The sequence below is a fragment of the Manacus candei genome, unplaced genomic scaffold (genome assembly GCF_025592945.1).
Source record: "Manacus candei isolate 608988 ecotype Guabito, Panama unplaced genomic scaffold, ASM2559294v1 h1tg000034l, whole genome shotgun sequence".
Taxonomy (NCBI): domain Eukaryota; kingdom Metazoa; phylum Chordata; class Aves; order Passeriformes; family Pipridae; genus Manacus; species Manacus candei.
Genome location: NW_026138082.1, coordinates 1,812,351 through 1,826,375, shown reverse-complemented (window position 1 = coordinate 1,826,375; position 14,025 = coordinate 1,812,351). Strand labels below are relative to the sequence as shown.

At 36.9% G+C, this 14,025-nt stretch overlaps 1 protein-coding gene across 10 annotated transcripts in view; it reads right to left on the bottom strand.

Annotated features, from left to right (window-relative positions):
- The window catches only part of MAP7 (microtubule associated protein 7), a 125,197-nt gene that overhangs the window by 28,213 nt on the left and 82,959 nt on the right, over positions 1 to 14,025 (bottom strand). For 8 of the 10 annotated variants that reach the window (XM_051792563.1, XM_051792557.1, XM_051792555.1 and 5 more), the window contains exons 4-6: positions 6,894 to 7,057; positions 5,991 to 6,102; positions 2,682 to 2,792 (exon numbers count right to left, since the gene is read on the bottom strand). In XM_051792563.1, coding sequence (XP_051648523.1) covers positions 2,682 to 2,792; positions 5,991 to 6,102; positions 6,894 to 7,057 — 387 coding nt within the window. The remainder of the gene's footprint in view (positions 1 to 2,681; positions 2,793 to 5,990; positions 6,103 to 6,893; positions 7,058 to 14,025) is intronic. The other 2 variants (XM_051792564.1, XM_051792565.1) reach the window with 1 other exon arrangement.

Genomic DNA, 14,025 nt, shown 5'->3' with positions numbered 1-14,025 from the left:
CTCCCCTTTTGGGTACTGGAAGGCTGCTATAAAGTCTCCCCAGAGCCTTCTCTTCTCCAGGCTGAACAACCCCAACTCTCTCAGCCTTTATTGCTCCTTGTTTCCACACAGGAAGCACATTCGTGATAGGGTTGCTGGTACGAGCAAGTACCTCCAGCCACATGCAGGTTATTTTTAACAGATTAAAGACCTTTATAACCTAATTTGTAACTAGAAAACACACAAAGTCACAAGGAGCTGGCAAAAGTGAATTGATTACAATCACCTGTATTTGTCTTTGGGATATACAACCTGAATATTGGAAAATTGTCTTAGCAGCAGCAGAATAAATTGCAAGTAAGCAAACAGCAGCATCTGATTAGTTGCAGGAACAGATGGGAGGCAGGGATTTAACAGGCCTGCTGATGAGCACCACAAAGGAGACTCATTGATAAATACGGTGTTTGCTTATACAGAGACACAAATACCACGAGGAGTAAATGGGACAAAACTGCTCTTTCAACAGGAAACAATACTGGAGTCCTTGAATGTCTTCTATAAAGGTTGCAGAAAAATGTGATACAGTGATTGAGACCATCTGCTTGAAAGAAAAATCACTGCAGGGAAGGAATCAAGTATGGTGTAAGTTTTGCAAAACTTAAAGTGTGTAACTCCTATCTCATCTAAAGTCTTATCCTCTTGCTAAGCTCTCCCTAAAGAGCACGATTACCAAAATGTATTGGTCAATAACAGTTTTCTCCACTTGAATCATGTGTGCATTCATGTTTTGTTACAGTTTCAACTACTCACTAACTACAACAACCCAGTAGCATAATGAGAAGCCTGTTCTAGCTGCCCAACTGTACAACTGTGATAAAGAGCTATACAGCAATCCTATACTTGAAAAGGCAATTAGTTAATGAAAACTTTTGTCTTTCGATGCACCAAAAAAATAATAATGTCCTTCAAATGATAAAAAGGTGCTGCTTAACAGATGACAAGTTCTGGTTGGCAGCTATAAGCCACTTAGTAGGTAAGCTTATCATCCTCATCTCTAGATTGCTGTTTTGCAGGTAGGAGTATGTATTCCCAACAAAGCGTGATTGGGTGCCCTCTGGAAGGTGAAATGGTGAGGAGACAGTTAGACCTTCCTTTAAGCACCTGCCTTAAGAAGTTGAAGTCACTGGAGAGACCAGTGGCACTGGCTCAACTAGATTTAGGTATCTGACTTTGCACAAGGAAGAGCATTTACAGCATTTGAATTTACTTTCTGTCTTGGAGTCTGTGAAAGTCACAAGGGGCTCCTGAAGAGTTCTGTGCTGTTTTAATGAAAATGCCAAGCAAAGAATGCCTCAACATTTTGACATATGGCCGTCACTTCCATACTCCTTCTCTTTCCCCACCGCTAGACTGCGTAGTATTCAGTTTAACTTCTCCTGAAATGAGTGGCAGAAACTATAACGGAATGGGTTACAATCCATAAGAGACTATCCTTCATACTTAATGCCTGCTGCTGTTCGCCTGCTCATGTCACGAAGACCCTTCATCAAAAAAGCATCCCCTGGCAAAGACCAGCAACCATCTGGAAAAAATATACACACCTGAAAAGCTAATAAAGTTTAAACTGACTGGATTTCAATATTTAGATCAAGAAATTATTGGTGTTTTGGAATAAATTATTTCCTAATGTACTTGGAATAAATGATTCCCTAACGTAATGCTGTATTTTTCACAAGTTACCAGAACGTACAACTAGGTTAGCCCACTAGGAAGAACAAGTCTCACCAAATCACCCAGATACACACGTTCAAGCATGCACTTAGCCCTTAGTTAAGACACACAAATAATGACATCGACCAAACAGTTTTGCAACACAACCAAAATTCCATTTTAAAAATTTGTTTTTAAAACGTGCATTTTTTTGGATTGAAATGGGACAGAACTCATTCTCAGTAGAGGACAAAAAAATCCTTACCAAGTACTTTTCTGTAAGGCTCTTTGCATGAGTTACACAAGAGAGATTCTTTTATAAAACTTTTAAGCTCAATCTTGTAAATCCCCAGAACAGAGGCAGCAATTCAGCTATGTTAATTTTTAAAAGCTTGATGGTTTATCATTTTTGCACACTTGTAAACACCAAAAATGTACACTGAAATGAAGCAATCTCTGAAAAGTAACTGGACACAAAAAGTCAATAAACAGACAATATGAAGAACACCCACAATTCTTCGATAAAAATAAAAAAAAGGGTAATAAAATAACCAGAAATTCTAATAAAGTAACTGCTTGAAAGCTTCATGCTTCTTAGATATTCAAGAACTCCTACCAAAAAAGAAAGGAAAACAAAACAATGACAAAATGGTCTAATGCAAATAAAAGGTCACACATGATTGCATGCACTATGGAGTGATGCATTCTTTAGTAGTTGTACCTCATTTACTAAAAACCTGACAGAAGCACTGCTTTTATAATTTGCTAAAGCAGGATTGTTTAGGTAAGTTCTCTTGTTTTAAAAAAGAATTATTTGTTCTCACAGGAAAAAATGTTCAACCATTTACTTGTCACATTTGAAGTCTTTCCACTATCACTTAGATGAAGTACAGAAAAGGACTTCAGAAGCTTGTTTTATGTGCAAAGTAATACATCAGTATAGAACATTCTTTCTTGCTGCTTTTTTAAGTTTTTTTTCTTTGAAACTGTACCTCTGTCTGGAGAATTTAGTAATGTTGCAGATGAGGAGGAGAGCCGCTTGTTAATGACTGGATCAACATGTTTCGAAAGGTTCATTGTTGAAACAGACCGCCTGTCTCGATCTAAAACAAATGGAGATAATGCTAATTGACAGCCCACATGCAATAGTGCAAGTTCCTAGCTCGCTAGTGGGAGGAGGAAAACAGGACTAGGTCACTCCTGCTCTACCACAAGAACTTTCAGAATAGAATGGATTTCTCAGAAGACATTGCACAGGCGACTCAAAGACTGGGCACAAAACAATTTAAGCTTCAAATGTGTAAAATGTTTTGTTCATTATCATTCGATGGGTTGCAATCTAAAGATTTTCAATATTCTCAGAAAAAGTTTGCTCATGACTTACAATAGAAAGCTTCAGGGAATGACCAAGGTGCTTGGAAACTCAAAGTTATTCATTAAAAAAAACTTCAGCACCTCAATAAAAGGTGACATTTGAAAGGGAGTTAAAAATCCCATAGTTACATATAAGTGCTAAACTGCCCACCACAGAGCCATTTTCAACCTGCTGAAAATGAAGTTGTAGTGCCTTAATCCAAAACAGCACATAGTTTAGCAGATTACAGAAAATCAGTCTCTGTGGAAGGCACTTGTAATGCACATACATGGCATATGTAATACTAAAGTTTTATAATTTGCTTTTATTTTCTCTACGCTTTAGATCAGTATCACATCATTTGCCTGCACAACTGCTGCAGTCAGCATCTGCACCCTATTGAGGGGGTGATGGTTATTTCAAGAATAGAGATTGCACACACTTTGCGAGTATGTGTGTCACAGGAAGGTTGCTAGCAATAGCAAAAAGGGAGGAATGAGCTGAACAGGTCAGCTATGTCCCTTCTCTTCTCTTTCAGAGAAAAAAAAAAGCTACATACCTCAACTACACATTCTCCATTGCAAATTTCCATTTGGAAATCTGACATTCAGAACATGCTGTGAGAGTCAATTCTGCTTTTGCTTACATTTTAGCATGTACTGACCCTCAGCAAAGCATTCAACCATTCTGAAATGCAATGAGGCTTAAGCATATGTTTAACTGCTCTGCTGATTCATATTCTGTGTGTGCAAAAATATGTCTGCATACTTTTTTGGAAGAAGATACAAATTCAGGGCACTGACAAAATTAAGGATGATGTTGCTGAAATACTATTTGCCATTGTTTATTTATGACAAGTACATCAACATTGTATTTACCTGTTCTGACCTAGTGGATTGGAGCATACACACTGTATACAAAAAAATTTTCACAGAAATATAGTATATGAAAAATACCTTAACTCTCCCCAGATCTATGAACTATACAGGATTCACCATAACTGGCTGGGCTGAAGAAAGATTCTCCCCTACCCCATGTGATTATTTGGCTAACTGTGTCTAATGTTAGAATGACTTAGTGAGGGTATAAAACTGGCAGACTGGGTACTGGAAGGGAAATAAAACTCAGAAATGGGTTTTTAAAGGAGAAATGTAGATGTCAAAACTAAGAACAAGACCTCTGTAGGCTGGCATGCTTATCCCACGTTGATCTATAGGGTATATTGGAGAATGTTCTGTGTGAGTCAGTCATTACTGGAGACAGGATGCTCAGGCTTCCTGAGAACAGAACAATATTTCTGGGAATGGGATGGGGATTTTGATCTCATATTTAATTTATCCCTGAGAAACTGTATAGTATGTCAGTACAGCCATAAAGTTTCTGCATTTGGCATCTGAATTTAAAAATCACCTCTGTTATTTGGCATGCCGACCTTTCTCGTGTCAATGAACCACATTTAAATGAATGCCATTCAGCATGAGGATTTGCATATAAGTGTTGGCAGTATGAATCCTATAAATATAGAATAGGCCAAATGCAATCCATTGCCTAGAAAATTGCTGCTTTGTTCTAAAAAAAAAAAAAAACCAGCAAAAAAAAAAATTAAAATACCCATGAGCAACATAACAGCCAATGCAGCTGGTTATGTGTCTGTGTTCATGTGCAAAATAATTGTAAATCCTGTGCGTATGCAGTATGCCAAAAGGGTTTTAGAAAATAACAAAATATTCAAATTGGGTCTCCTTAAATTCCAGTAGACAGAATATTATGCTTCATTTCAGTGAATTGTGCCAAATCTTTAGAGTCAGCCAGTAGTAACTGTCTAGAAAAAAAAAACAGTAATGAAAAAATCTGGTGCTAACAACAGTTCTAATCTATCAGTATGATGTTAAACATGCATTGCAACTACATGAGGGTGGTTTAGTTACTGATGATCTCATTTCCTGGGAACTAGCTAAGGGTAAAGGAATAAAAAACCACAGTATTATGTACCAGGTTTTCTAGCACCACCCTGAGATCTGAAGTGGTGCTCCAGGCCTGCTAAATCGAGAAAGGTGAATGATGATTCAAAAAAATAACCTAGGGACAGAATGCAAGACAATGATTTTTCACAGAAAATAAAATAAAAATCAAATAAGTTATACAGAGTTAAGCAAAAAAGTAACCTATTATGAAAAATAACTGTTTATTGAACTTATACATGATAAAGATTTCAGAGCATTAGCATTCTTTTCTCAACTCTTTTTTTTCTTCCCTGATGAAAGGCTGGACACACTGAAATTAGAATAGGAAGAAAAGAACTTTAAGTACCACTTTCTGGTGGTAAATAAAGGAAAAGTTCTCTTTATGGGGGTTTGATTCATATTTAACAAGGCATATACACATTAATGATTGGCAGATTAAGTTAGAGAAGATAATTGGGGAAAAAAGCCAAATATAGCTAAAAGTCACTTAAACTTAATTTGTGGACTTCTATCTCCCAAAATATTTGTACAAGGCACAGATAGCTTATTACAAAGAACAACTTTTCTTCCTTGTGTCTATTTGAATCCCAGTATCTGGTCATTTCCACCAGATCTATTTTTTGAGGCATACAGCTAGCATTTGCCACGGTAGCTCATATCACAAGATCGACACAGCACAAGCACACCCACATATACACACACAAGCAACAGCAAAGCAGCAGAAGTAAGAAGCTGTAGCAACATAGTTACATAATTAGTCAACTCCTGAAACAAGCTTTAACTTTTCTTCAGATTTCTCCTTGTTATCTTTCTGCTACACAAGAATGTCAGAAACATGCCATTTTTAGCAATAATAAGATCAAGAGCAAACAATTTAAAACAACATACACAGAACCGTTCTTCATTTTTAACAGAAGCAAAATAAGTTTCAGTTAATTGGCAGGGGAGGGAAACTGGCCAGCAAACCAAGCCTCCCTCTTTACCTGGGTTATTAATGCGGTTGTGTAGTGCTCCTCCCCAGGACCATCTGTTTTGCTTTTGTTTTGGCTTCTGGCTTCTCTCCATTGTGCGACGTACAACAGCTTCATGTCGTTCCTTAAGTACAACAGGATAATATATTTGGACACTACTGGGTTTTACACTTCATCTTCTCATCAAACACTGCTACCCTCCATCCCCACAGACAGAACCAAGTAGGCATTGTTTAAGTTTATGCGCTGCCTACTAAGATACACATTAGAACAGGATTAAGCAGCAATTAATCCATAAATAAGTTAGAATCTGAAAATTAAGTGAATTTTTGAAAAGGTAATATCTGTTTGAGAGCTGCAGAACTACAGAGAAAAAACAGTGGCCCTGTTATGGCAGCCACTACACAAACACACCCTAGTGCTACTTCCCACCTATTAAATACTAGAACAGTGGGAGAGAGAAGAAACAAAAAAACTCATAAGGATGAGCTGACTTTCACAGGATCACACTGCACATAGTTCCCAGATTAATTGAGACAATTCAGCCAAGAGCATATTTCATTACCCACTCACTTTTTAAAAGGTTTTGTTAGGGCAATTAATATGTTGTACTGAATGGCTAGGAATTAACACGTAACCATACAAACCTATCCCAATTCGTGTTTTTCTGCGTGTGTGCAGTTCCATACACTAATCCAGGTATGCACAACTTCACTGCATTTGACTCATAACAGGCACTTAAAGAAGCAGGACGCAGGACTTGTGCAAGTAAGACTTAAAATCCTTTTGCACACTCTGTCATACTAGCCATGGTTCATGTTGCATTCTTTATATCAACTCCTGCAGAAAGTTTGATAGTACTGTATCTTATAGTAAAAGCAACTTGAAAAGTGTTTTCATGACATTTATTCTCACTTTATCTTCTTCTATTCTCTGCCTTCGCTTTTCCTCTACGGCAGCTCGCCTTCTCTCTTCCTTCAGTCTCTGCTCTTCCAGCTTCTTTCTGCGTTCCTCTAGATGTTTTTCATAATGTTGCCGGGCTCTCTCTTCTCTTTCTAACCAGATGGATTCTCTTGCAGCTGTGAGAAAAATCAGAAATAAAAGGATTGGCATGCTATATGCAACACACTCTTAAACACATTTTGAATAACCAAGCTAAATAGAAAAACTTTTGAATGAGTGAAAAAACTTTTGAACTAATTTTCTTCAAACATACATAATTTCCTAATCTCTCCTAATGTATTAAAATGACCACACATCCATTTCATTTAATCTCAACTTATGTATTGTGAATTACCAACAGTTAAATTATTGAGTATATAGTTTCTGAAAAAAGGATTTTTTGTAATTTAAAATGCCTAAATACTAAAGTCAGGTTTATGTGAACAAACTTCTGTTGTACAACGCACGATAATGCTCTGTAATATTTTACTGAAAAAATAAAAAAATAAAAAGAAAGATAAAACTATAGCCACTTTCACCTTTACTGATAAACACAGATTCCTCATGATAGAAGTGGCTGGGATGACAATTCTGGCATCCAGACTGTTATCTGTACCAACAGAAGGAAAGAACTTACCCACCAAAAAAGCCAGTCTAAAGGTGAACTTTAATTTCTCACATAACTCCACTGCTGCACAGCTCTGAACATGTTTCAGAAGAGCTAATCCAGACAAATCATGACGCACTAAATAAGACAAATTTTGCTCCCTATCAGGGTCTGAATTTTCATGAAGGTATTATCTGGAACATGGCCTCAAACTTCAGTCCACAGGAAACAAATAACATACGATGCTCAGGATCTCTCCCCATTGCTGTCTTGAAATCTTTGGGTCCCAAAAATTTATTTGTTCTAAAAAAATGTGTTACTTGGTTTTTCTAAAATCCCAGCCATTTGATACTTCTGGATCTTTGTGAACTGATAGGTGGGAGTGCACATGATGATCACAAGTATCACTGAGAACCATGTTATAAAACCTTAATGCAGCAGAAACATGGAACCATGACAACAGTGTCAAAAAGCTTTTCAATTTCCAAGACCAGCAGTGTGAGGAAGTTCTCTAAGTCTGAGAGAGTTTTGGGATTTTTTAAATTAAATCTGAGGAAAACAAGAAAAAGAAAGACAAAAGAGCCTATTTTTAAAATCACCTACTCTAGAACAACAACTTCAGCCTTCAATTAGAAGAGAGATTTGTGCTGTTTAACACAACCACTACCAAAGCCAAAACACCCAAATGCTTTTACATGTCCCGAGCAGATATTGCAATCACTTCTTATAATGCTAGGACTCATCATTACCATATTGCTCTTTTGCACCTTCTTGCCTACTTAAATGAATCCCACCTCACTCATGGGATGATCCCACTCAATAAATAACTTGGATTCCACTTTAAACCTTATGTACTTGCATACTCAATTTCATAGCAAATTTCTACCCTGAGTAGACCAGTTCATGCTGTAGAGTTATCTCCCTTAAGAAAATCCCTCTCTACCATTTCAGATGTCAAATACTCTGTTGACAAAAGCTGACAGCATGTTTAGCTTTGCTGTGGGATACAAACTAGCAGAGATGTTTGTTGAGCAGCTACAACCAACCTTAAAACACCCTCATGGTAAGAAGGGTGAAAGCTCAGCAAGATGTTTGCAGGAAATTTAACAATCATAGCTAGAATAATGACAGTGACAAGGAATGGTACAGCTGCTTAGATAATTAATAACAATAGGTGTGAGAAGTGACACCTGCAAATGTGAAATACTAATGCAACAGCCAGCAGAAGATTTCTAGAAATATTTTTCTATGCTAATTTAGTTAAGAGTGAGTTGAAGGAGAAATGTAAACCACAGATTAAGTCAGAAAATAGCAGAATATGGCAGAAAAATCAGCTTCCAGGACAATTAAAATCTGCAAAGGCTTCTTCTTGTCACTAAAGCCTTACAAAGTAACAAAATAAGGCCAGAACTGGTGTTCCAAACGGAAAGCTAATTTGCAAAGCAGAAACATGCATCTGTTGCCCCTTCTTGGGATCCAAGAGCTCACCAAGAGAATGTATGGACAGAGAGGTAACTCTCACTATGGTCTACTTTTCTCCTGGAACTACATGATCATAGAACCATAGAGTGGTGTGGGTTGGAAGGGACCTTAGAGATCATCTAGTTCCAATCTCCCTGCTGTGGACAGACACCTTTCACTAGACCAGATTTTTCAGAGCTCTATCCAACCTGGCCTTGAACACTTCCAGGGATGGGGCATCCACAAATTCTCTGGGCAACCTATGATGCCATCTTTCTATTACTAAGGTACAGAGAATACTGAGCAAAGGGCTCTCAGTTTGAGCTCACCTTTTTCAACAATTTGAGTTACATCGTGAACAGCTGAAGTATAATAAGATATGTCACCTCTGAGGTACCATCCTCTCTTTTTGTCTTTGCCTTCTACTTAACTTTTCTGCCCAATGCCTTGGGCAGAACCACTGTCAGTCTGTCACCAGAAAGGCAGTGATTTTTGCAAAAGCTTGCTCTTCCTATTAGTTTCTACACAGTTGGACTGCAGAATAGTGTCAGCCCAAGAATAAGCAGCCACATCAGTGAATTGCACTGTTCTTTCCACTCTACATGTATTTATCTTGATTTTTTCATCAAATGAGGATAATTTCCTCTAAAAGCAGCAACCCAGTTAATTTCAACCAACTACTTTATAAAAAAAATTAAAAATATTTATTATTTTCAATACCATCTAAATACCACTTAAAAAGTAGCAAAAGACATTTCTAAAGAGCTTCTGTTTATTGGGAAGAATAAAGAGTGTCCTTAATATTTGAATTCTGAACTGCAAACATCCCATGGTAACTACTGCTTTCTCCTGAATATTTGATTAAAATAATAAAATAATTAAAATAATTGTTCATTTGTGCTAAACTGCGGTAATGTTAAATAACTGTTAAATGCCATTCCTTGAGGATATTACTCTCGCCTGTTCTTTCCTTATAATTACTTCCTGTGAAGCTTGTTATCATCTCCAGAATTGTGTCCTATTGAAGTCTACTGTTTTGTTTCATTTCTCATGTGGAAATGTTTAGAGAGTTTGTTTCAGTCCTGTGGACAGTATTGCACAGATATATACAGAAGCAGAGCTTGTAACACTTCGACTTAATTTATTCTGGCATGCAGAAACCGTAAAACTAGTCTTAATTTCCAGCCTAATATTTGTCTGTCTGTAGATATCAGAGAAATGGATCTTGGGGGAAACGATATAAAAAAGAAAGAGAGAATCATTCACTGTCCTCCTCTTAAAAGGAAATTAGTAGTCTACTTCATTTATTGCAAGCAAAATTTGTATAATTTTATCTTTGTTAAAAGCTTTAGCTTCCCTAATCAGGCATTCAAGAGAGGAACTAGATTGTTCCCTTATGCAACACAAGTTTGTAGTCTAAGTTAGACCTACTTTCACAAAGGAAATGCTCTAGACTCTTACAGCATCCTGTCACCATAGTGGTATATAAATGAATTTTAAAAAAAAATCAAAACAAACCAACCTACCACACAAAAAAAAAAACCAAACCCCAAAAAACCCCAGCGCATGCACTGTGTTACGTAGACCCTGAACACACTACGTAACCAAAACAATGCAGTTGTTCAAAACTGGAATTCAATCAAGCCATTTTCCAGAAGTTTTGAAGAATCCATTCTCTTTGAAAAAGCTAAGAGTATCTAAGAAGCATAATAGCATATACATATAATGAAAGCCCATCTACCTGCAGCGTGTTGGCTTTTACTCAATAGTCACTTCCAGAATCTAATGATCATATCAAGACAAGCCACTGCCGTGAGCCACAAGACTTCCACAGATCCTGTGATCTTTTGTGCTTGAAATCTGCTTACAATGGCAACTCAGCATGGAAAAGCTCTTTGGTTGTCCATTGAAAATTAATAAATTAAGAAAAGTAAAAAATAAAAACCCATCAGCTTTCTTAACTGATGTCACTGGAATATTAATTTGCCTATAAAAGACACGAAGATTGATTGTTCTTTTTGTTATTAATGTAGATGGTTAGACATTCTTGGGCATTGTGGTGATTTCTATAGGCTTCAGCAATCATGCTGTTTAGAAAAAGTAATGAAAATAGAATATCTGAACTTCTAAATTCAAGAAAAGAAAGGATGAAAACATCTTTATGTAAAAGAGTTAACTTTCACGTACACTCTTTACTGCTGGGAAGACAATCAGAACGGTGAACCTCTGGACAGAACACTAATCTTCAGCTTTCTACTCCTCATGGAAGGGATGATAAAAATCACACTTTTGTGATAAGGCAAGACAGCTCAATAACAGAAACTCACATTACTGATGGCAAATGGGAGTGTTCACCTGGAATAAATCTAAAACAAAACAGATCTGATTCAAAACAAATACAAAAGCTACCTCTTTCCATCAACTTTAAGTTACAGGCAAAAGGCAGCAGAAAATATATATCCATCTGTTAACTTAAGGAAGCTACTACTTTTATGCTTGGACTACGTATTTAACAAATACATGAAAATATAATTTATGATACATCTGTTTGCTGAAAAAAGTGTAATATCTATTTTCATGAACTTTACTACTTCTGCAGATGGAGAAATAATCTTAGCTACTTTTAGACTTATTTTTCAAGCATCAATTCCTATATTTTATCTTATTAGAGAATCAAAGGAGAATATCTGCTTTGTTTTCACTGCTTCCTGTATGCACTACTGACATTCTTCTGTGAACTTAAGGACTCATTTTTTGCCACCTACAAGGCAGATATATACAGTGACATAAGGTAGTGTCCTTAGATATATGAGGATATCTTCAGGAAAAATAAGAATCTGTGTTTCATAGAGACACATACATTGAATGCTTTGCTGATAGAAGGAATCAGCAGATGAGCCTATAGGAAACTGAAAATAGTTCTAAAAGGTCTGATCAACTTGAAAGAGCAGCTGATTTGCAGGATGTGGAAGGGGAAAATATGATGGCTTCTCCAGAAACTGCTAAGAGCTCTGCCTGGTGCTGAGCCAACGCTGCACTCCAGTATGGGTACGGTCAAACAAAAAGGTTTCTTCTTGGCCTGAGCCTTAAGAGCTTCATGATACTCCTCTCCCTTGTACCAACACATGCTGCCTAAGAACATGCAAGAATCATTCAAAGGAAGGCTGGTCATCTTTCAGATAGCATGTGCATGCTGAAAGCTTAAATGCCATAGGAACTATTACATTCAAGCTGGAAAATACAAAGAAAAGTCACAGCCTGATCCTTCTTCTATTTCATTACTTAGTACAATCAATACATTTGAACACAGTCATGTGATACAAGGACACAAAATCAGAGCATAAAAACAGGATTTAGAAATTGAGCCCTAGATGTGCTGTTAATAGGTTCTGCTTGTTTGCAAACTAGTAATGCTGGATTAGATTACAAAACAACATAATTAAGGTTGTGTTTCTGACAGTTCTGAAGTGAATAACAGAGCAAAAGAAACCAAGGTCAATCACAAAAGAGACATTCTGATCTTAAGAGACATGTAAGACTCGAAATCAACCAATTTTACACTGGAATTAACTAATTTAATGTGGAAGATATTAGCTGCAAACCATGCATGTTTCTTTTGTGGAAATAATCTTGTAGTTTCTTTCCCCAATCACACACATGGAGAGCCATTCTTTGCAGGGGTTTTAGGCTGTGAGGGAAAGGGAACGTGCATTAAGTATCAAAGCCTTTATTTTCTGTTTATCCATGTGAAGCAAGGAAGGTGTTGCCAGATCCTCTTTTTCTGTCCCTTCTGCTGTCTCTTCACTTTAGTCCCTTTTTTTCTAGTATACTGCCTATATAAAGGCAGATCAGTCTAGTATCATACTTTCTCAGTCTGTCTTATGCATCCACCTTAGACGGACAGCTTATCTGAGTAAAGATCCTATAGTCTTTGTCAATCTTTCCAGCCTTTATATTTTCTAACTTTACAGCACTGACCTCAGCCATAGCTTTCTCCTCTGACTGCTCTTTCACCTTTCCCCATTGCCAGCTCCGCACTGAAACTTTCACTGCCTCCTTGCTGCATTAGCAGTAAAATGGATCAGTGATGCTTTAACCATACCTAAAAATGGGGACATTACACAGAAGTGGCTGACTGAATGAATCAGAAGGTGAATGTCAGAGCTGTAATTAAAGGTGAAGTTAATGTTAGATTCTCTAAGCCAACTTTTCGCCAGTAACCATGCTCTGAGGGACATTCATCACAGAAATTTTTAGACTAGTCTTCCTTAAAAATTGTTTTCTTGTCTTATAAACCCTTTTGACATTGAAGTTCTTCAAGGAGATCCCAAAATTATTCATATGCTAGGATCAGCAATTCTCAGTTTCTGTGGGGCTTCTTTCTATGGAAATGTTGGATGAAGTTCTGTCCCCAGCTGCCAGGGAAGAAAATACACCAGAAGGAATTTCACAGAAAAAAATTGTAATTTTTATTAATGTGGTATTTTGCCAATGATCACTTTCAAATGGGAGAGTAATCTCTACGATAACGTGATCTTTAAAATATTATTTTAATGGTTATGCATTTTAAGTATTAAGAATTTGGTGGATTTAGCCAACTTGAAACTGAGACATATTCTAAAAACTAAGATTAATAACTCTTCATTTAAGGAATGTGCAAAGTGAGAAGGCAGGATTACCATCTTTTGTTCCCAATGTAAGAAACTAAATGAGCCATGTGTCCTTGTCAGGATCACAACTCTGATAAAAAAAAAAAAGGTTAGTTTTCAAGCAGGATTATTGTAGATAAAACATGAACAAACGTGAGACTTAAAACGGTTTTCTCAAGATTCAGGACTGAGATACTGCTAAGTAATAACAAGAAAACTCCAACAACCTCCTCTATGCTAGGCCACTACCTAAGGTTACCAGAACGAAACTCATTTTAAAATTTCAGTTGCTTTTCCTGTTAAAAAACACATTTTCATTTTTATTTACGTTACGGAGAACCAAGTCTATGCTAACAAATGGAACCAGAAACCAACTGGAATGGAACAA